This window comes from Nymphaea colorata, chromosome 13 (assembly GCF_008831285.2).
Source record: "Nymphaea colorata isolate Beijing-Zhang1983 chromosome 13, ASM883128v2, whole genome shotgun sequence".
Classification (NCBI taxonomy): Eukaryota; Viridiplantae; Streptophyta; class Magnoliopsida; order Nymphaeales; family Nymphaeaceae; genus Nymphaea; species Nymphaea colorata.
In genome coordinates this window covers 7,132,037-7,155,141 of record NC_045150.1, presented here as the reverse complement: position 1 = coordinate 7,155,141, position 23,105 = coordinate 7,132,037, and the positions used below count along the sequence as shown (strand labels likewise).

At 39.2% G+C, this 23,105-nt stretch overlaps 3 protein-coding genes across 5 annotated transcripts; 1 reads left to right on the top strand and 2 right to left on the bottom strand.

Moving 5' to 3' along the window:
- Window positions 1-1,606: 1,606 nt before the first annotated feature.
- Window positions 1,607-8,538, bottom strand: LOC116266926 (uncharacterized). Of its 3 annotated transcripts, XR_007575172.1 has the most exons (4): window positions 8,286-8,538; window positions 6,909-7,059; window positions 6,284-6,400; window positions 1,608-2,365 (listed from the first exon to the last, which is right to left on the bottom strand). XR_007575172.1 is itself a non-coding variant. In XM_031648432.2 (3 exons), the coding sequence occupies exons 1-3, from the start codon at window positions 8,512-8,514 to the stop codon at window positions 2,331-2,333; spliced, it is 381 nt and encodes a 126-aa protein (XP_031504292.1). In that variant the 5' UTR covers window positions 8,515-8,538; the 3' UTR covers window positions 1,607-2,330. The 3 variants fall into 3 exon arrangements, 1 of the variants encoding a protein (XP_031504292.1); XM_031648432.2 differs by lacking the exon at window positions 6,909-7,059 and having other exon boundaries at window positions 1,607-2,365; XR_004175486.2 differs by having other exon boundaries at window positions 1,610-2,365; window positions 6,909-8,538.
- A 5,776-nt stretch (window positions 8,539-14,314) lies between these two features.
- Window positions 14,315-20,112, top strand: LOC116266924 (magnesium-chelatase subunit ChlH, chloroplastic). Its single transcript, XM_031648429.2, has 5 exons — window positions 14,315-15,974; window positions 16,067-16,149; window positions 16,399-17,251; window positions 17,793-18,742; window positions 18,983-20,112. The coding sequence occupies exons 1-5, from the start codon at window positions 14,555-14,557 to the stop codon at window positions 19,835-19,837; spliced, it is 4,161 nt and encodes a 1,386-aa protein (XP_031504289.1). The 5' UTR covers window positions 14,315-14,554; the 3' UTR covers window positions 19,838-20,112.
- Window positions 20,113-21,005: 893 nt separating this feature from the next.
- On the bottom strand, window positions 21,006-22,553 carry LOC116267040 (coniferyl alcohol acyltransferase-like). Its single transcript, XM_050081249.1, has 2 exons — window positions 22,548-22,553; window positions 21,006-22,136 (listed from the first exon to the last, which is right to left on the bottom strand). The coding sequence occupies exons 1-2, from the start codon at window positions 22,551-22,553 to the stop codon at window positions 21,006-21,008; spliced, it is 1,137 nt and encodes a 378-aa protein (XP_049937206.1).
- Window positions 22,554-23,105: the final 552 nt, after the last annotated feature.

Here is a 23,105-nt window from a genome sequence, read left to right as displayed (position 1 = left end):
AAGGAAAATAATCTTGTAATTTTGTGAATAACAGAAAATGCGAAACTTCAACAAGAATGTCCTCGTTGTCCCCATCTCGAGCGCTACTCAAAGGGACAAGGTAAAAATACACCACCTTTTGACTCTAATTGGCATCTTTACAATATTATGGAGCAATAGATGATCGCCAGACCCAGCTATCTATCAGCAAGGAATCATGTTGAAGGCCGTCTACTTTTCGAATTTCCTGGTTCTTTTTCTCCTCACGAGCATAGGAGAGAACACCAGAACCATAGAGAACCAAACCACCGCATGATTACATATCCAAGTGAAAGTCTAATTTCCATAAAAACAAAGACTTTACTACAAAATTTCAGAACCGCTCCTTACATGATCAATCTCCATTGCTTTCTTTAGCTCCATCCCTGCCAAATCAAAATCTGCCATCTGAATGTATTCCTACTAAATGAAATATGCAATCTCAATGTATGCCTGCGCTGTCCTGAATAGATCTTTCATATTCTAAGATTTTAGTTTTAATAGCTGAAAAGTAAGACGAGTAACTGTTTATTGTTACGGTAGATTATGGCATGGATTATGATGTGGCCAGTGGCGGAGCCAGAAAATTTTATCAAAGGGGAGCTTACCTTAGTCGTGGGTTGGGTGCCTATGGGGCATTGACATGAGTCTGGTGAGGGGCACCATATCTGGCTGGACCCAGGTCCAGCTCCTTCCTAATAAAAAATTTCAAGGAGTGGTGTTGGCTGGCGTGAGCAATGAACAACACCAGCGCACAAGTAGCTCTGCTACTGGATGTGCCCATTGAAGCCAACTAATACATCAACTTTCATACTTACAAGGCCATCAAAATATCAAAGAAACCAAATTTACTTTTCCAACTCACACTTGTGCACAATTTAACAGCTTCTCCACATTTTTTTGCTAATTCAGATGCTAAACTCACTCAAACTATGATAAGCAAGAAAGGGTCAATTGACAATTTGACATAATAAGAACACCAAATGGCACCTACTTAACTTACTAGCATAAGAAGGCTTCCCAACCATGTAAATTAACAAACCAAAGCTATGATCTGTGGAGTATGTGAGCATCAAATTGTTATTTCTTATGACAATCGGAAGAAGATTCCTCTGATAATGCATACACCAGAAAACATCATCAACAATATGAGTGTTCACCTGTTTAGAAGCAAACAAACCCAAATTTATCGTATGCAATGCTTCTTCAATTCCAATCATGTGCCAAAGGCCTGAAACAACTAAGGGTTGAATATACTATATAAAGTCGAATATACTATATAACTAAGGAAAGGTCACTAGTGACAGAGGACATTGTAATTATATTACTTTTTAAAGAGTTTGAGAATGAGCAACTCCACGGCTGAGATCAATGGTCTTCCAGATTCATGCAGCACTATTGTGATCTAAGGGCAAAGCGCTTATATTTAAGTGTAGATATTTTTAGCTTTCTCTATGATTCATTGACAGTAAAGCAAAGATGAACTGACGGAGGGTAGAACATATGAGACACCTCCCAAGTGATATCAGTGATGTGCGCATACACCACTGAACATAATGCAACAAAGAAAAAACAGAAATACTGTAACGGATACATCTAGTAACGGAAAATTGTCTGTCCATTGAAGTGTGCTTCACGTTGCATTATGGAACCCATAAAATCCACAGGAATCTTTCAGTTACCTTATAGCCATATCGATAAGTGATGTACATCAAGGCACGGAAAACAGAAACCATCACAGCATCAGCGGTATCTAAGCTTCAAATAGATCTCACAAACAGATACTACAGGAAACACAAGCAACTGTGATGCCTTTGATTACAAACCATCACTGACGTTCACAGACAGTCCTCACTGATAATTCTGGTCAGAGCTGTAAACATTTTGTGAGGATATATATTTAGCATCATTAAATATCATGCAACACTGGTTGATCCTCCACAATTAATATCCTTTAATGTGAATTGAATATCCTTCAATGTGATTATCAGCCTTAGCAAACAATAGAGAGAGAGAGAGAGAGAGAGAGAGAGAGAGAGATCTGTTCAGCCACGTGCAGTAGCTCGGTCACGGGGACTCCCCACTCTTCTATTGCCTGAACATTCTGCTTGTCCATCCATTTTTGAGGGCTTTCCGGACCTTCGCCCTTTCAGAACCATCCTCACTCCCCCCTTTCAAAGAAGCCCCGCTCCGCTGCGGGGCCCTCAGACCAGTCAAGCTTTCTCCAGCTCGTGAACTTCGCCTCACATGACTAAACTATCGACGATTGCTTTGCTTTGCTTTACACCGCAAATGTCAAACTTTAATAACTTCTAGTAGTCCCCTGAGACTCCAATCAGTGAGAAATCTACAAATGTATGCAAAGGTCTCTCATTAAAAACCAAGAAATGCATGCCCACTATAGTAAGGTAGAAACCAGATGCAAAACCCATATATGCAAGATTTTTAATATGTCATCGTCAATCAACTTCAGTATTCAAATAATAGAAGATAATATCTAATTAGGAGGATTGTTTCAAACTCCAAATCTACTGTTGTTGACATAGTTGTGCAACCTCTCCTACAACACATTTCTTTGCTCAAGTTGTTCACATCTTTCTTCAGCAAGTTCCACCCTTGTTGATTCAGCAGCAAATCGTTCAAATGCAAATCAACTTGTCACTTAATCAAATACATCAGAAAAATTTGGTTCCGAACCATATTTTTTTAGGCCCTATTCTTGAGACCCTCTCTTTCTATAATGTTTACAAAAGCATCTTTCTACTTGTATTGTGCTTTCTCAAGTAGCAATTCATCTGTTTTTTCAAAAAAAAACCTACAGCTAAAACCAATAATTCAAACTCATTACGCACAAATTGTACACAATACTGAAAGCATAAAGGAACTAACTCAACGTTATAAAATATGAACATTGAAAAGTATAGGCATGGGCATAAACATGAAGACTAGCAAGTATTTGATAGTACATATAATTAGCTCTCCTGCATCACCATTTACTAGAAGTTGATCGTTAATATATATTAGTGATGACTTTAATGAGGCAATGAATGAAATAATGAAGCTTAAACTAAGTAGCATGTCAATGTTTACAGGAATTGGAGCATAATACATTGTCAAAAGCTCTTTTACCTAGTGACTACATATTGAGCATACATCTGATAATTTTTCTGAATCATGAAAGAAGGTCATCCTGATGTATCACTTTCTACAAATAATCGATGCTACCACTATAAGAAAAACAGTATATTGCAGCAGCGTAATGTGCTGCCATGACCACCGCTAGAGGTCTGTACTGGCAAATATTTCCCTGCTATCATCTCCACATTAGCAGGGGTTCTCTGCCAGTGAAAATCTTGCCAAAAACAAACCGCCAGTCCTGTATTAGCCTTACCAATTTGGTTTCATGATTTCTTTGTGGTCATCAAGTGAACTAGTTGAAAAAATAAAATTAGAAATAAGAAGAACAATTTAACATGGCTAGAACTTGCTCCTAGTCCATAGAAGACCACCATCACCCTTGGTTATAAAATAGAAGAGAGACAATAAATAGAGAAATGTTCCATGCTTTTAGATGACCATGATGGGAAGATAATCTCAACTACTTGGAAAGATTTCTCCCTCTTTTATTTTTATTTGGCTCTATCTCTTCTGGAAACCAGTGGCCATTCTTCTGATAATGTCCAACATTCATATAGCCGTCTTTGCTTTGCCTGCAACATTAGCATGAACAACAGCAATCATTGGCATGCTCTAAGCTATGATTATCTATTTCTTTTCACTACTTTCTGCTCTTTGATTTGCCACCTATTGCCCAGGTTTCATCTTCCACTTTGTTGGACCCAAACACGTACTTTAGTTATGGTTGGCTGCAAGGTAGCCTGTTAATAGAGAATCATACATACATAAATGTGCACACATATGGACATGTCTGCATCTGTTCACAAAATCAAAACATATAGAGTCGTTCAACTGATTAAAATGAGAGATGGTAAAGGAAGCTGCACTTTATTCCTTCAGAGTGAATTTTGTTATTTTTCAGCCCTTGAAATATAATAAGGTTGCAGTACAAATAGATAAATTGTAGAACAGAAGACCACAAATTTAGATCATCATATTTGTAACCAACCTGTTTTAAGGGGTATAAATTTGCTTGTTGCTTGTCAGTCTTTAACTACTGCTACTGTGGTGCAGTATTGCAGTAAAGTAGTTAAATCCCGACATGCCAAATTATAACTCTTAAAACTATTGTTACTTGAACTTTTCATTTGTTTTTGCAATTTGGAGGCATTTTACGTCATTGATTACCACATAAGGTATGTCCACAAGTTGGCTCCACTCATACCTGATCCACTTCTAGAACTATAGAAGCTCACTGCACATTAGCAGTAGATGATAATGTTTACCAGTATGTATGGAGACATTCTGAGCTTGTGAAATCATATCTGTCTGTTTGACAGGGTCAGGAAAGGTGTCGCTTGATTGGTGTTGAGTCTCATATTCTGCTTTTCGTTCCTAGTAGTATAGACAGCAACTCACTCATATGATCATGCTGAATGACAGGTAAAATTTAGATATCTTCATTCTTAGTGAAGCATAAAAGGTAAAACTTAACAAGCAGAAAGCAAGAAATTCACTACACATGCATCACCACCTATTTTTGACATGTTGACTCTGTACCTTCTTCTTTGGTAAGACTCAATCAAATTGGCAATCAGCAAGGTCCTCTAAAATGTTGTATGCACCATCTTCATCTAGGCCATGTGATAAATATGAACCCACATGTCCTTAACTGCAGCTGCTTGGATCCTTTTGTTGTAAGGAAAAGAGATTAGGTCTATGAGAACACTCATGTTTTGTTGGAATCAAGAACTCTTGGCTGGTGTTGAGGGGCAAAAATATCTCCACGTGCTTATCAAAAACATGTACTCTTTCTAAAGAGATTTTCCACTCATTCTCTATTTCCTGGAGTATCTGTTCTCCAGTGATGCTCCTATCAATTCAAGTGATGCTGGATAAAATTTTCAGCCTTTCACTATCTGAAAATGGATTCCCTAATGAAAAACAGGAAAACTGATGCAATTTCAAGTTTAGGTGTGTTGCACAGATAATGCTTTTATATTTTATAGCTTTATATCACACACACGTCACACACACACACACACACACACATATATAATATAGCATGTCGCAACGATTGATTTGAGGCATCAGCAAAACACTGCTGTCTGTTCCAGAAAAAACAAAAAGCCCTTTGCACCACGGGATGGGAGTGGGGTCTCTATAAACAACAAATAGGAGTTGCTTAGCTAGCACTATCTCACTACCAGCTGCTTAGAAGTGGATTCAAACAACTGACACAAAGGATTTTCAGTGCTTTGCTCTAACCAGCTGAGCTACCCACCTGGCCAGCTGGATGAGCGCAGCCTCTCACACATTCTGCCGAGAGGCTAGATGGCCATAAGAACCAATCCAGTCTCTCTCTCTCTCTCTCTCTCTATATATATATATATATATATAGGAAAATTGAATGGTGCCTTTTCAGAGTCCTTCAGCTATCTAATCAAGGTCACCTGATCCAACATGATGGACAGTTAAGAGAAAAACAAAGAGAAAAAGGTGACGGGCATTTTCACCATCTAATATCAGTTCACACATTTTTCTCCTTGTTTTTCTCTAAACTATCCATTTGCTTCAGATGGAGGACCTCTCTCTCTCTCTCTCCAAAAGCTATGCAGGAGATAAGTATAAGAGGGCCTACAGGACATGCACCACTTGGTGAAAATCTGGTGGAAACATCAAGGAACTTTGTCAGAAACTCATGTTGAGCAGCAACACAAGACCACACATCTTCCATGCAGTCTGATTTCACACAATGCAATCTCTTAATCAATAGCGTGTAATATGTTCATGCAATCTTCAAGAATAACAGCACCCTGGAAAATGTAATTTCACAAGATTATGCAATTATACTTATAATAACATTCATTGACCATTTCTAAGTCTCTTTGAGATTTAGTTGTACAGATGTATCTTCATGCTTGAAACTGAAAACCTTTGGCCTTTGATATGTAAAAATATGATCAGTAGTAAGGATAAAGAAAGGAAAGGAAAATTTCTCATCTATAGATTATAAAATTTCATCTTCATATCCAAATAAACTGAGTAAAAAATGCATATTTCATACTAAAAAATTCCATTAAGAATTTTATGCAAGAAGAGGACGAAGACCTTGGATTATAGAAATGAAGAGAACTAAAAGAGGCACCTTTACTGCAGTTTCTGTCATAGCATCTCCTGCAACACAGATGAATCTCAAGCACTCCTGCAGCACGGATGAATCTTATGCAAAGCTTTGGTGCATCTTTGCCACTCATCACTGTTCCTGCAGAAAATAAGCAAGCACATTTAAGAGAACCATTAAATATGAAGAAAATACATGATAAGCTAGACACCTGAAGGGCCGAAGGCCCTTTAGCTGCAACTAATTGATCAAATGCTAAGAGAATCTGAGAGTTACAAAATTCATGTATAATTAAGCACAGGAGAAATTGATACTGCAAAGTTCATGATTGGCAAATAAATGCGAAAAAGAACTACAGACTGGAAAATACATAAAAGAATTGTATATTTGTCAGGGGCAGATAATTTCAATGATGTAACATTTGACCATGTGCCCAAACAGAGGAAATGTCATTGCGTGATTTTATTTGCTTATTCAGAAATAGTATAAATGTAACCAAAGCAGGATTCCTTAGTTTATCATGAATGAATGAAATCAATCACGTAAGTATGATTTGTCAGATAAACTTCTTTATCAATCAATAAAAAGGTGAAATTATTTACAGTACTTTAAATGCTATAATGAACAATGCACGAAAGAAAAGACGGACCTAAAAGAGTCCCTTCCCTGTAACCACTTCAACTGCAACTACCGCTGCAAATCCCATCATTGCTAAACACCCCAGCCAACTATCTAAGCCGTAGCTTTCTTTTGTACCTTGATTACATGTGATGGAAACCCAACAAGTTTTTCTTGCAGTTCTGTGTCAGCAGAACCTCCAAAATAAGTGCATCGAGTAGTAATTTTCCAAATCCTCACTCCAATAAAAAAAAACATGAGTTGTATGTGCAAAACATCAATGACAATACAAACTAGGGCAGCAAGTGCACTCGATGGAGTAACGTGCAGTACATAAATGACTAGATTTCTTCAGTTGTAAGCATTGTTACAAATATGGTTCTCGGACAAATTTCGGCAAGGTTTTCTCGGACATTTTTCAGCCAAGTTGTTCTTGGGTAAATTTCAGATTTCAACAATTTTTTAAAAAATAAAAAAACAATAAAAATAATAAGAAACCTTAAAAATTTCAAAAAAATTGAAAAATATTAAAATCTCAGGAAGAAATCGCGATAATTTGCGAGATTTTCATTTTTGGCGAGATTTTTCAAAATCTAGCGATTTTTTTTTCTCATTTTTTCGTTTTATTTGATTTTTCTCATAAATATTCCGATTTTCTAAAATATCGCGATATCTGTGACCAGTTGCAAGTGTAACAGTTTTTAGTATCAAATACAAATAGAAAAACAAGAGTATACGAACACAGTGAATTATAGTTCAGTATCAAATACAAATAGCAAAACAAGAGGATACAGGGCAAGATATCATGTCCATTGGGGAGTGACTTTAGTTCAGTATCAAATACAATAAATAATCATTCACTAATAATCCGAGAAGATTTTTGTTAAAACATCCAAAAGAGAATTTGGTCTGCTAACAAATTATAACCACTACCACTAGATAAAAACGGAATCCAGTTGCGTCCCCCGCTTTCTCGCTCAATACATCATTTAAAATACTACCAGTGTTAAATAAAATGACGATCAAATTGGATGTGGATATCTTTCTCTCATATTCGGAATCAAGGTATCATGCAATCTTTGACAATACTAGTTACATTTTTTTGGCACAGATTAATCAAACAAAAGGGAGGGAGGGAAATTGGAGAAGCCTGTGGGAATCAAACGAGGAAACAATAAATTTTGAACGGTGCAGTGCTTTTCTCAGGCACAGTATAAACGCTACAGGTGGAGGGGGATCACAGCGTTGTGCTTAGGGTTTGAGCTCGAAAAGAGGGGAAAACGAAGACTTCAATCTCTGCACGTTCTGGAGAAGACGATTGACAAGAGAGAAGAAGAAAATGCAAGGCTGTAAGCTATTTCCCCTTCTCTGAGATCACGAGGTAGCGATGGGTTCGATTTGGCGTGACCTGGGGAAGTCGACAGAGAAGAGAAGAACCGATTTCTTCTCCCTGGATTCTGCAATTGCGGCTGGGTCCTCTCTCCGTGTAATGGAGTAGTTCCTTTCTCCGCACGTTCCGGAGAAGCAACGAAGAGGAGAGGACTCAGAGATCGCCACTCTTCTTTGATGGTTTCCGCTGAACGGTGCTCTGGAGGAGCCAGACTGAGCAGAGAAGAAGCGGGCGCATTCTCTACCATGCCTCACGAGTCACGAAGGGAAAAGCGCGCCATTAGCACTACGAAAAGATGCGCATCGTGTGGGGCACACATGTTTATAGCAGCGAACGGACTCGCCGCCGTTGTAGTAATGCTCCTTAAAAATTTAAAATTTAATAACTGTTGTCTCTTAAGTACTTTTTCTCTTATGTTGTCGGTTCATTATAATGCATTTCTTATGTTAATTATTATCCGTCACACGTTACTAAATGTTTGAACATTGAATGTAGAACTTCTAGATATGATGTAAAGTTGGAGAGAAATCTACTAAACCAAGAGCCCAAACTCATTAAGGAGCACTTATATGTATAACAAAGTAAATATTAAACGATCTTAATGTAAAAAAAAATTGACAAGCTAGCAATTGCCCACACCCTATATGTGGCTTCGCCACTAGAATTAGGTTATGACAAGTCGCGGAAGTAAAAAAATTAATCAAGGGACACTAACCTTAGTGGATTTGGAGCCTGACATCACATCTAGCTGGATCATGGTCCAGCTCCCTCATAGTAATTTTTTATTCAAGGGTTGGTGTTAGTTAGCATAGGTAGTGGCCCACACCAGCCCCAAATAGCTCTGCTATTGGTCAGGATATTTGGTATAAAAATTCAGTTTAACACTCGAACAAGTTGTCAATCTTCAGTCCATATCCAAATTTGGGCTTCATCAATATTTTGTCTAATACTATATCATAAGATTTCCATCAGAAACAAAGTATTGTAGATGACATAAGGCATCTTTTGCTGATATGTTGAAGCCTCACATGTATGAACGCATATGGCTTAAGGAGTGTGGATATAAAAATTTAACCATGTATCAAAAATATGCCAATGCGTTGGTTAAAAGATAGAATGTCCCGGTTTTTAGTATTTTGGGAGAAGCTAAAACTGCTAAGAGATGAGTTGGAATCCGTCAGACCAGAAGCCCAAGCCCAGGCCCACCCAGTATAAAAGTGGGCTGGTTTGTGATATTAAATCCATTCAAATGTGAAGCAACGCATAAGTGATACAGAAAAATAGGAAAGACGAGACCTGATGATGCATGCTTTGTCTTCACAAATTCAATATTGGGTGTTCATATTGTTAAAAAGATAGAACCTAATTCAACAATGTTGGGTTGCGATCGAAGAACCACTTCCCATCAGTTCTCACAAAAATAAAAAATGCGATGCAAAATGTGGTCAATAGTTGAAGAATTGTTTGGAGGCAAATATGTGGATAGAAAGTTGTTAATTGTTATTTCGGGCAAAATATAGTCAAAAGTTAAAGAATGGTTTGGAGGCAAATATGTGGTTATAAAGTTGTTAATTGTTATTGCATGGAAACCAAGAAAAGGGAAAAAAATGCAGATGAATGAGGTGATATAAAAAAAAAAAGGACGCGAATTCATTATCGTGATTAGACACTTTTTTGCTTTCTTGAGATTAAATGCAGGATTTTCTTTTATGTACAAAACATTGAAGGGGGTTGCTTTATGGACTATGAGGCAAATAAAATTATTATTAATTACTTATATTTTCTGTTTTATTTCTTGGGTTCTCTTTCATTATTGCAATCTTCGACAAATTGCAATTTAAAATTCTGCGCAAACTTCTATATCCAATCAAATATACAACATTCGTTTGTGATCTTTTCTTATAGCATTCTAGCTAATTAATTTAGAGAAACCAATGCATGCACTACCAATATGTAACAACTTTAGATTTATAGTTGACCTATTATTATCTGGCCATTTGGTAAAAAGATATAACCAATTCACTTTTAGTATACGAAATGCAGAAGAAATAGTTGGAACCCCTAAAGGGCTATTTCTTTTTACCTGGATCCTCAAGCCATACATCTGTACATAGAGCAAGTAAATTTTTTTTGAAAAATTTCGGTCCTGTCCTTTGATGTATTATAAGAAGCTGAAAATTTTTCATTTGGTGCAATGCTCAGTAGCATGGGGCACATGGAAGTCCATGTGAACCAGCAAAGACCACTTTGTGAGGTTAAATATTATTAGGGGTTGTTTAGCAATTGTATGTAAGATGTTACTGTCGCATATATCTATTTTAAAAAATGATACAAATTGATGAAACATTTTAAAAAGTAATCTATGAATCTATCTAACTAATTTTTGAGGCAGATACACGAAACAATAACATCAAGTTACTATTGTCAATACTCCCTTAGATAAGGTTTTAGTTGCAATACCCTAAAAAAAGGTTGTCCTGTAAGAATAATGTTTTTCTAAAAACCTTTTAAATCAGTTTTTAAATTAAAGTGTAACATTCTACTATATCAGAATAGAATCCCTTTTAATGAAAATAACCACATGATTTGATGTTTCAATTCTAATAACTTATTAAGATTTTTGGGCTTCATTATTGGCTAGTAAAGTCCTAACCATACATGCAGAAAAGATGGATGTTTTTTCAGTCTATAGGCTTCAAAAATGGAGGATCACATCCATGTTTTATATATATATTAGGCCTGGGCATCGGGGCCATTACTCGGCCCGGGTTAGGGCCTGAAAAAATAGGCCCTAACTGGCCCGATAACGTATCGGGCCAGCCCAAGTCGGCCTGATTTACTTTTTAAATATTTTATATTTAAAATATATGTTATACTTTATATTTTTTATTTGATATTTAAAAAAGTTTACCCGGCCGGGCTCAAACTCAATTTTTGGGTGTCGGCTGGCTCGATGTTCAAGCGTAATATACATATATATATATATATATATATATATATATATATATATATATATATATATATATATATATATATATATATATATATATATGTGTCCGTTTGGGTATCCAAATGTCTATCTTGATATGTATTTCGTACTAAATCAATACTAAGTTCACGTTTACAAAATTATATTATGAAAAAGAGCATACACACTGAAAATGTATTTTGAGTTATTTGGTCTTGTCCCCCTTATAAATCGTCTTTAGTATGCCATTTTTTTTTGTCAGCCCGAACAACCTGGCATTTTGTATTGAATGCTCATTGTCAAATATTTAACAATGATTTACAAACTTAGAATTCAGGTTTTTACAGCAATATTGGATATTAAGATTTATTTTTTCTAACAATTAATTAACATGATCTAGTATATTCCCACATATATTATTTTTTTATCTTACGAAAAGGCAAACCGTTGAAAGTTTAGTTCTAGTATTGAGGAGTTTGGCATTGATAACACGTTGTTACTATTCCATGAACCTAACTTTAAAAAAGGCAGATTCATGAAACATTTTAAGATTCTACAATCGGATCACAGAAGTATTGGTTACAGTTACCAAACGGCCTCCATATGTTTTGGAAAACGTTCTCGGGCAACGGTACTGGCCATGAAATGAAGTAAGTTGAAAGATTGGAATACCAACATCAAGACCATTAGTTATGAATTATATTGTTTTGATGAATGACACCAAACTAAGAAAGTAAACTTCTCAAGAAGAAATTATATATGTTTCAGTCTCATGAAATTGTTTTATAAAGTCTTATGAAATTGGCCTTCCAATTATATATTTTCGGTTTGTTTTTTATGTTCTTGTTAAACACTTAAAATCATAGCGCTAAACAAATATAGGGATTGAATGGCGCCACAAGGAACATCTCTTTCAAGTTTTTATTTGCATGGAGTTCTTGAGTTCTAAGGAAAAAGTATCTCTCTTGAAGCAACGGTTGTGAGCATAAGCGGCCAGCTCTTATGTCAAATTCCTGTGGCATCAATCCTTTGTGCTTCAAAAGGAATGACACTATAAAGCAATCTTGGACCCGAGGCGAATGAAAGGAGGGGGGAAGGGAAGGCTTCGGCCTTCCTCCCACACATATGAGCCAAAAGGAAAAAAATAAATAGCGAGAATTAGGTTCTTTCTCCACTACGTACTTTGTTAATTGTAATTCGTATTGGTTCACATTGATTGACCATTAACTGCAAAGAAGCAAATGAAAATGCAAAAGGATGATCATGATAAACCACCCACATGGAATTGGAGTATCATATATTTTTGAAGTATCCAGATTGTTCGAACTGAGATTGTTCGAACTGTGATAACTACTGACCTTTTCTCAACCAAATTTTTTTGTTTTAAGTGAGCAAAAGTGGGAGAATAAGCGAAATGAACGTATCAAATGGTAAGTAGGTTCAAACCGATCCTCTGTTTTAAGATCTCAGAAGTATATGATGATGACGAACATGGTAATGGTAAAGGAAATATTAGGGGCAATATGAGTAAAAAAGTGTTTAGCTTCGATTCAAAACATGATCAAACTCTGTTAAAGATCAGAACAAAAAATTAAATTTAACAATGTTCTTACTAAAATTAATATTACATACTCTGAATTCTTAAAAGATTAGAGTGGCAGTCGCTTTTATATTCTAAATGAAAAGGGTTCGGCCAATTGTTTGCATAGGTATTTTAGAAAGATGTGAGAAACAGGAAAACCCATTTTTTTGGCTAATAAAGTTACGACATCTTCCTCAAACTTTGAAAAGTTAAGTTTGTGGAAGCGGTTGGCTTTAGGGTGAAATGGAAAACAAATTGTGCTTTCATACTCTAGATGTGCTTATATACTATTTTTCTACATATGATGGCTTTTATCACTAAGGGGGTTCGGGTAACTGTCAGAGGGGCTGGTAGGTGGTTAGTTTTTATTTCAAAATTTTGAAGCATCAACCTCCTATATTGCAAAAGATATTGCAAAAGAGAGAAAGAGGAAACATTGATATGCTCAAAGTAAGCCTCTTACCCTATAGAAATGGAGGGAAGGTTTGAGGCTTCAGGTTTTTGATTGAGCAATAGAATTAAATACTACTTTCACTCACCTAACCATATGATGATCTTTGTTGGTGGTAACTGGTTTGCTAGTTTTTTTTTTTTTTTTTTTGGAAATGATCGGATTCACCCGATCAGGTGCGGGCTGACACTTCAATTCCATAAAAACTTGAAGACTAACCATCTTTTTAAAACTTAATAATGAAGAAGTCATGTATTACAAGGTAATTTATCCACATTATTCCGTACAACTAATTTTTAATGCAACAAGGTGAAATTCTTGACCCAAAAACATGATTCCCATTTTGATGGGGATTGTTTTTCTCACAATCGAAGCTGAAATAAGTTATTCAGCACAATAGTTGTCTCAGATAAATTTCACTTGCAGCTAACAAGGCGTCAATGTTTTACCAGTTCTATGGTCAAAAAACGAAAATATCGTATCTGTAAAACCCTCTATATACGTGTACACCGAACAGCCAATAACCAAAACACCGATACACGATAACCAGTTTGTGGTATTTATATATATATATGTAGAGAGAGAGAGAGAGGGAGAGAGAGAGAGAGTAAAATTAAGGGTGTATATTTGTCAGCATACATGTACAATTACCAGCCAGGGAAACCTAAGCTTGAAAGATAAGACACCAACTTGTGGTGTTTATGGGTCATACGAGGAGATATCTTCTTCAATGTCACAGGGGAAAAAAGAGGAAAAGATCTCCTAAACTCCCTCATCCAAATCCACTATTCACAAAGCAAATGACTGCTTAGCTCTGCAAGGTGGGGAATCCCAACAGCCAATAGGATTGCTGAAAACGCCATCCCCATCTCAGCTAAAATCTCTCAAGTTTCATCTCCTTCAGCCACACAGATTCTTAAAAAGGCGGAGAAGAAGCCGAGGTCCCACTTTTCTTTTGTAGTCACGGAAGCATCCACGTTGCATTCACACTCTCACCGCCAAGAAAAAGCAAGAAGATCCCACAACAGTCACAGACCATGTATTAGAAAGAAAAAAAGAAAAAATTGTAGCACCAATGGCTGTCCTTTTTCCTTGAGATGAGCCGCAGAAATTTTAATGCATATTTAAATATCCTTCTTCACTGCGACCCCTCTGGTTCTCTTCTCCCCACATTCCCACTCTTTCTCTGTTTCTCCATTTTCCCCCGACGACTTCTCTCTTACTGAAAGTCCTCATATGAACTGACTTCACAAGCTAACAGAGGGTCTGAGTGCAGAGCAACGGCCATGGCATCTGTGGTTCAGTCTCACTTCATACTCTCCTCTAGGCACCCACGCCATGCTTCCTTCTCCAACCTCTTCAGAACTACTTTCGGTTCCCCTCTTTTACAGAATGAAAGGTTTGGGCAGGTCAGGCCTACTCCTAGAATGGGCAACATAAGGTGTACCATGCTGGGCAATGGCTTGTTCACTCAGACCACACCTGAGGTGAGGAGAATTCTACCAGAGAGGAACAACAATGGACTTCCCAGAGTGAAGGTCGTCTATGTGGTGCTTGAGGCCCAGTACCAATCCGCACTCACTGCTGCAGTCAGGAACCTAAACAGCAAGGACAGAGATGCGGCGTTTGAAGTCGTTGGGTATCTGGTGGAGGAACTCAGGAGCGAGTCTACGTACCAGACCTTCTGCAAGGATCTCTCTGACGCTAACATCTTCATCGGATCGCTCATCTTCGTCGAGGAGCTCGCTCAAAAGGTGAAGGCGGCGGTGGAGAAGGAGAGGGACAGGCTTGATGCTGTTCTGGTCTTCCCTTCTATGCCTGAAGTCATGAGGCTGAACAAACTGGGGTCTTTTAGTATGTCCCAGCTCGGCCAATCCAAGAGCCCCTTCTTTCAGCTGTTTAAGAAGAAGAAGCAGTCCGCCGGGTTCGCCGATAGCATGCTGAAATTGGTCCGGACGCTGCCCAAGGTGCTCAAGTATCTGCCAAGTGACAAAGCTCGTGATGCAAGGCTCTATATACTGAGCCTGCAATTCTGGCTTGGTGGGTCGCCGGATAATCTTGAGAATTTCCTCAAGATGATCTCCGGTTCCTATGTTCCGGCACTGAAGGATGTGAAAATGGACTATTCGGAACCAGTGGTCTTCCTAGATAGCGGAATTTGGCACCCAATGGCACCCTGTATGTACTCTGACGTAAAGGAGTATCTGAACTGGTATGGAACAAGGAAGGATGCCGTGAACATGAAGATCAAGGACCCGAATACGCCGGTGATAGGCCTGATACTGCAGAGAAGCCACATTGTGACAGGAGATGAGAGTCACTATGTTGCAGTGATCATGGAATTGGAAGCTAGGGGAGCGAAGGTGATACCAATCTTTGCAGGGGGATTGGACTTCTCAGCCCCAGCAGAGAAATTTTTAGTGGATCCCATCACAAAGAAGCCATTTGTTCATGCAGTTGTTTCGCTCACTGGTTTTGCACTTGTCGGTGGCCCTGCCCGGCAGGATCACCCCAAGGCCATTGAGGCACTGAGGAAATTGGATGTCCCCTACATTGTTGCGCTCCCCTTGGTTTTTCAGACAACAGAGGAATGGCTTGCGAGCACTTTGGGGCTGCACCCAATTCAAGTGGCTCTTCAAGTTGCGCTTCCTGAACTCGATGGTGGACTGGAACCAATTGTTTTCTCTGGTCGTGATGGCAGAACAGGTGATTGCTGGCTCTGAAAGCAGTACTTTCCACCCATTGCATGTTTCCTTTTATGATATACTGATTCTATTTTGAACATGGTAACTCAATAGGCAAGTCCCATGCTCTTCACAAGAGGGTGGAGCAGCTCTGCACTAGAGCCATTAGATGGGCAGAACTGAAAAGAAAATCAAAGGTATTTGGCTTACTGGGGAGACTTCCTTGTTTTCTTCTTTTCATACATGCCTTTTATCTGTCGTTTGTTTAGCTTTTAAATTGAATCCTTTGTGGTTCATTAAGGTTGTTATTTTTTCTTTTGGAGGTAGTATGTTGAGTAATTGGCAAATTTCAAGCTCTTCAAGACATATCGATGTGACAATACATGAACAGAGTGATGGTGTTTTTAGTCAGGCAAATGTTTAATTTGTGCGTCCAACGTGTGCAGGAGGAAAAGAAGATCGCCATCACTGTGTTCAGCTTTCCTCCAGACAAAGGAAATGTAGGGACAGCGGCATATCTCAATGTGTTTTCTTCCATCTTTAGTGTTCTCAAAGACTTGAAGAAAGATGGTTACCATGTTGATGGCTTGCCAGAAACAGCAGAAGCTCTCGTTGAGGATGTAATTCATGACAAAGAAGCAAAATTTAGTAGTCCAAACCTCAACATTGCTTACAAGATGAACATTAGGGAGTACCAGCAGCTGACTCCTTATGCAAAAGCCCTGGAGGACAGCTGGGGAAAACCACCAGGGAACCTCAACTCTGATGGGGAAAACCTGCTAGTCTATGGAAAACAGTATGGCAATGTGTTTATTGGTGTCCAACCCACTTTTGGCTACGAAGGTGACCCCATGCGCCTTCTCTTTTCAAAATCAGCAAGCCCACATCATGGATTTGCTGCCTATTATTCATTTGTCGAAAAGATTTTCAAGGCTGATGCAGTTCTGCACTTTGGAACACATGGTTCACTTGAATTTATGCCTGGAAAGCAAGTGGGGATGAGTGATGTCTGCTACCCTGACAGTCTGATTGGTAACATCCCAAACATATACTATTATGCTGCAAACAATCCATCTGAAGCCACCATTGCCAAGAGACGTAGCTATGCCAACACCATTAGTTACCTCACCCCACCAGCAGAAAATGCTGGGCTGTACAAGGGTCTGAAGCAGTTAAGTGAACTTATCTCCTCGTACCAGAGCCTCAAGGACACCGGTCGTGGCGAGCAGATTATAAACAGCATTATTAGCACTGCCAAGCAGTGCAATCTTGACAAGGATGTGAGCCTGCCTGACGAAGGTAAACTTTAGTGATCTTAATTTTTGAGATTTATCCAACCTTGCTTGCTTAATGCTGTTTCCCAAGTTGAATTGACATCTGCTCTCAGTTTTTAACATGCTAGAAATAACATGTTTTCGCAGAATTTCTTCACATGTAGGACGTCAAGTAACATATTAATTTGGATTTGGTTATATTTATAGCCCTGCAGTGAAAAAAGAAAAAAATAGTCTATAGACTCAACGAGAAACATCTAGCAGTATGGAATGTAAAAGGACTTGAATCTATCGATTTTGTCATGATACATCATTTTGAAATACATGTTGCAAGTTAATGAAATTCTAAAGTTACTGATGTTGCTCTACTTCAGGAAAGTATTGGTTGTATTCGATTTCCCTGTTTTTGTTGGAGTCTCTAAGCTGTGTTCACTTTTTAAGAACACAGACGGCAAGAATTGGTGATTGTTAGTTTGAAATCTACGAAACTTCTTATGTGAATATAATATGATTGTTCTTTCTATCAAATTTCTTTTGCAATAACCAACAAACTTATTTTTGAGCAGGTACTCAGCTGTCATCTGATGAGAGAGATCTTGTGGTTGGCAACATTTACCGCAAGATTATGGAGATTGAGTCTAGGCTGTTACCCTGTGGTTTGCACGTTATTGGAGAGCCACCTTCTGCCATGGAAGCTGTTGCAACACTTGTTAACATTGCCTCCCTGGACAGAGCGGAAGAAGGAATACGGTCTTTACCCTCAATACTAGCCGAGTCAATCAACAGAGACATCCAGGACATTTACAGAGGAAATGACAAGGGAATTCTGGATGATGTTGAGCTCCTTCGCCAGATTACAGAAGCTTCTCGAGGAGCTATATCTGCCTTTGTTGACCGGACCACAAACAAGCGTGGCCAGGTTGTCGATGTTGCAGAAAAACTTGGAACAATGTTTGGTTTTGGTTTGATGGAGCCATGGGTCCAGTATCTTTACAAAACCAGGTTTCTAAATGCTGATAAAGAACAACTGAGGACACTATTCACATACTTGGGAGAGTGTCTGAGGCTGGTTGTGGCTGATAATGAGCTTGGAAGTCTTAAACAAGCACTTGAAGGCAGCTATGTTGAGCCTGGACCAGGTGGTGACCCCATAAGGAATCCTAAGGTCTTGCCTACTGGGAAGAACATCCATGCTCTTGACCCACAGGCAATTCCAACTGCTGCAGCTCTGGAGAGTGCTAAGATTGTGGTTGATCGTCTGCTCGAGAGGCAGAAGGCTGACAATGGTGGCAAGTACCCCGAAACAGTTGCACTGGTTTTGTGGGGAACAGATAACATAAAAACTTATGGTGAATCACTAGCTCAAGTGATGTGGATGGTTGGTGTAAGACCTGTTGCAGACACTTTTGGCAGGGTGAACAAGGTTGAACCTGTAAGCCTTGAAGAGCTTGGTCGCCCCAGGATTGATGTCGTAGTCAACTGCTCTGGAGTTTTCAGGGACCTGTTCATTAATCAGGTAAACTAGAAGAGCTAACTCTTAATTGAAGCACTCCAACTCATTATCTTTAGATGTTGGAAATTTGGGATTCCTTTTTGTTTCTAGAAAACCTTCAACTTCAAAAGCTGGCTGAACACCGCTCTTTATTGTTTCCTGTTGCCCAATCAAAATCATCCGATGAATAGAAATCAGATGTTCATCATCCTAGATGATAATTCTTTCTTTTTTTCTTTCGTTTTTTTTTTCTGATTCCTGCAGATGAATCTTTTGGACCGTGCTGTGAAGTTGGTAGCTGAGCTTGATGAACCAGAGGATATGAACTATGTAAGGAAACATGCAGCTGAGCAGGCAAAAGAACTTGGTGTCAGCATTCGTGAGGCTGCCACACGGGTCTTCTCCAACGCTTCTGGTTCATACTCCTCAAATGTCAATCTTGCAGTAGAAAACTCATCATGGAATGATGAGAAGCAGCTTCAAGACATGTACTTGAGCCGTAAGTCCTTTGCTTTCGACTCGGATGCGCCTGGGATCGGCATGATGGAGAAGCGCAAGGTGTTCGAAATGGCACTCAGCACTGCAGAAGCCACATTTCAAAACCTGGATTCATCTGAGATCTCGCTCACAGATGTCAGCCATTACTTCGACTCAGACCCCACTAACCTGGTGCAGAACTTGCGCAAGGACGGCAAGAAACCAAATGCCTACATCGCTGATACCACTACTGCAAATGCACAGGTCAGAACATTGGCCGAGACAGTGAGGTTGGATGCGAGGACCAAGCTTCTGAATCCAAAATGGTATGAAGGAATGTTAGCAAGTGGGTACGAAGGAGTCAGGGAGATAGAGAAGCGGTTGACTAACACAGTGGGCTGGAGCGCCACATCTGGTCAGGTGGACAACTGGGTCTACGAAGAAGCCAACTCCACATTCATTGAGGATGAGGAGATGCTCAAGAGGCTCATGAACACTAACCCGAACTCCTTCCGGAAATTGGTGCAGACCTTCTTGGAGGCCAATGGGCGTGGGTACTGGCAGACCTCAGAGGAGAACCTTGAGAGGCTGAGGCAGCTCTACTCGGACGTTGAAGACAGGATCGAAGGGATCGATCGATAAAAAGCCGCAATCTAAGATGTTCTCAGTCTCTGTATCTCATTCTGTCCATTGCCGCTACAGCAAAACTGTATCAAGCCTGTGAATTGCACCTGTGAGTGTCTGAATGTAAAACAAGTCGCATTTTTTCTTTTCAATAAATTGGAATTAGGAAGCACTTGAAGAAGATGTCGTCATGAGTATACATGCAGAAGTCTAGTAATAATGAGCATGAAATTTGTTCTGTTTTTCCTGCTATTAACAAGTTTGGAACTTGGTGGGACACCGAGTTTGTTAAATTTCACGCGTCAATACCGATCGAATGCACTATTCGATCCTCCAGACAATCCAATACTCCCGTCTTCACTTCACAAATCCAATACAAAAAATTGAGACTCTCGGGGAAAGAGACGTACCTTCGTATCATGTTGTGAACATTCAAACGACTCCGTGTTTTTAAGAGGGAATATTTATATTGATGACAATATAGTGGAGATAGTTTCGAGGATGGATACGTTATTTGAACATAATGTTCATAACGGGAGGAAAGTTGAGAAGGATACCTAATTTTATAAATTGAATCATGTAGAACATGAAGAAGTACATGTTCAAGTGTCTCAACCACTTCAAGATAGTATGACCGACTCTCGTGAAGTTGATGATAGATATTCAATCTCACGATTCATGAAAATGTGCAAATACGAACCCTGCGTTACGGACTTAGTCTTGAAGGCAGAGCATTCCATTGTCATGACAGAAAACGTGAGGCTCTTCTTTGAAAAAAAAAAAAATCCAAAGCTGTATATTACTGACGAGATGTACGGGCTCCTCAATGTTTCTTTATTTTCAGATTAATCAATCATTTGTTTTGGTATATATATATATATATATATATATATATATGAAAATCTATGAATGAGTGCCTCTCAAAATTTTTCTTTGGCTATGATATAATAAAAGTTAGAACTATTGAGATCCTGAATCTGTTTGATATTCGAAAAGAAAGAAAAATGAAATTCTTTTGTGAAATTTTTTTGAGAAGGATGAGTTCTCAATATTATACAAGAAAATGCCAAAAGAACCCAACCAAGTATCAATCGCTCCATTAATTGTTTCAAGATACATTTAAATGAACATGCAGAGACATTCTATCTAATAAACAAGATGACTTTATTTCTTCCCTAATTAGTAGCTATTGCCAATCTTTGGCGTGCTTCCTTCTTCTCAAACCTCTTGAGGGGTGAGGTGTTGGAAAGTAAGAGGTTGAAGTATTCCCCTTCCCCATCTCCATTTCACTTCTTCTCAAACCTGTTGAGGGGTGAAGTAAGAGGTTGAAGTATCCCCCTTCCCCCATCTCTATTTCACTTCTTCCCAAACCTCTTGAGGGGTGAGGTATTGGAAAGTAAGAGGTTGAAGTATTCCCCCTTCCCCATCTGGCCATCTCTATTTTGTGAAGCTGGTGCCTGAATAGATGCATGTAAACAACCCAGTCTCCATTCCCTAGGGGGCTTGGCAGCAGCAGCACAAATCTGGCATCCCTTCCCCAAGAGAAGTGCCCGGACATCAAAAAAGGAAGACCCCAACCAAAGTCCATCTTGGAGGGATCCAACACTCTTGCATGTGACACCACAATGGCCGGCCCATCGTCGGCCCCTCTGTAGTAGACCCTTGTCATCATGGGGTTAGGCTTTTGCCCTTCGACATAGTCAATCAGCCCCTGAAAGTGCTCCCTGTTGGTGGCATAAACCAGAAGCTTGTTCACCTTCTTCGCAGCCCATCCCAACAGCTTGCTCTTCAGGTCCTCGACGGTGGCCTCCCCAAATGGGATCGAGATAACATTACCAAAGTATCCGTATAGTGCCGATCTCGGGCCCTCTTTCAAGCGAGACCGGCCATCGACGACGATGCCCATTCGACAGCAGCTCTCCGCATCACCACTGGCATTGGCCATCAACTTCCATAGAAATGTGCTGAATGCCTCCAGCTTGGTTTTCGTAGTCCCATCAGTGGAAGAAGATCTTGGAGTTGGTTCAGGGTGCTCGCGCTCAAATGATAGATCCGGCTGCTGGATTGATCCGATGAAGTACCCTCGTGCTTGGGCGGCGGGCTCAGGGATGCCATGGGCACGTACATGTTGTCTAGCGTAGGACCCAGGATGGCGTGGGCTGAGGAGAGAGTGACGGAAATTGGGGACGAGAGTGAGTGAGTTGGTCCGAGAGACCTCAGCCCATGCGGCCATGAACATGCCGAAGGAGTAGGCATCACCAATCCAGTGGTCCCATTTGCAAGCAACAACGATGCCTTCTAACATGAGCTTGGTGACCTGCTCCAAGCAAGAGGCTCAACCATCAAGTGTGAGATGCAACAAGAGATGCTAAAAAAATGTTAAATTCCATACAGCAACGCGCAAGTGAAGCTAAGAAATTCATTTTGAGACATTTTAGAAATAAAGATTAATTTTTCATAAAATTAAGAAAAAAAGGGTATTTGATAGCTAAGGATCTTGACCTCCGGTCCCATTTGACATGAAAACAGTGGATTTCATGTCCCTGTATGGGTGTTTGGAAACATTAACACTTTAAAAAGTGTTTCAAAAATCTGCCGGCCTTTTGTGTAGATGCATGGCGCAGTAATGTATCCCAAATGTAGAAAACATGAACTAAGAAGTCAACCTCTATAAAACCAAGGCAAAGAAGGAAAAATATTAAATTAAACTGTTATCACCTATAAGTACCTCCATGATCTAATTAGGGCCGGGTTTGAGTTGCTAGACAACAATTCTCATGGATGGTGGGATTTGAATCAACTAGCCAGTTTGTGACTTCTCTCAAACAGTTGCTATCAATCGTATGACAGACATCAATCGGGGGTGGAGTTAGAAAATTTTGCTTATTAGCCACTAAATGTATAGGTAATAAATTTTCAATTGGCCCACCTGGCACAATAATGTTAGCTCCATTGACGCTTTTCGTGTCTGGCCCTCATTGAACCAACTAGTCAGAGTTGAAAAGTCTAATACAATCCAAAGTAGAGATGAGACCATAATTCTCTTTCACACTTTAAAATATCAATGTTTCACCTTAGCGACATTGACGGTTGGCACCAAAATCGAACCTACACCATGCATGGATTTCTTTTACCGGGCAGCAATAAACGCGGTGCAGATATCTGAGTGAAGGATTTGCCTGTACTTTGAAGTTAATAACGACTAATATAATGCTTATCCAGAATGAAGGACACAAATATTAAATGAAAAAGTAATGCCCCCACTCACAAGTCGTGCAGGCATTCC

Bases quoted from the DNA above. Each gene is read 5' to 3' on its own strand.
- LOC116266926 (XM_031648432.2), bottom strand. From the start codon at position 8,514: ATGGTAGAGAATGCGCCCGCTTCTTCTCTGCTCAGTCTGGCTCCTCCA. The intron at 6,401-8,285 runs GTCACGCCAAAT...TATTTTCTGCAG, and splicing joins TTCTCTGTCGACTTCCCCAG to GAACAGTGATGAGTGGCAAA. The intron at 2,366-6,283 runs GTGCCTCTTTTA...ATACATTTGTAG, and splicing joins TGACAGAAACTGCAGTAAAG to ATTTCTCACTGATTGGAGTC.
- LOC116266924 (XM_031648429.2), top strand. From the start codon at position 14,555: ATGGCATCTGTGGTTCAGTCTCACTTCATACTCTCCTCTAGGCACCCA. The intron at 15,975-16,066 runs GTGATTGCTGGC...GTAACTCAATAG, and splicing joins TGGTCGTGATGGCAGAACAG to GCAAGTCCCATGCTCTTCAC. The intron at 17,252-17,792 runs GTAAACTTTAGT...ATTTTTGAGCAG, and splicing joins TGTGAGCCTGCCTGACGAAG to GTACTCAGCTGTCATCTGAT.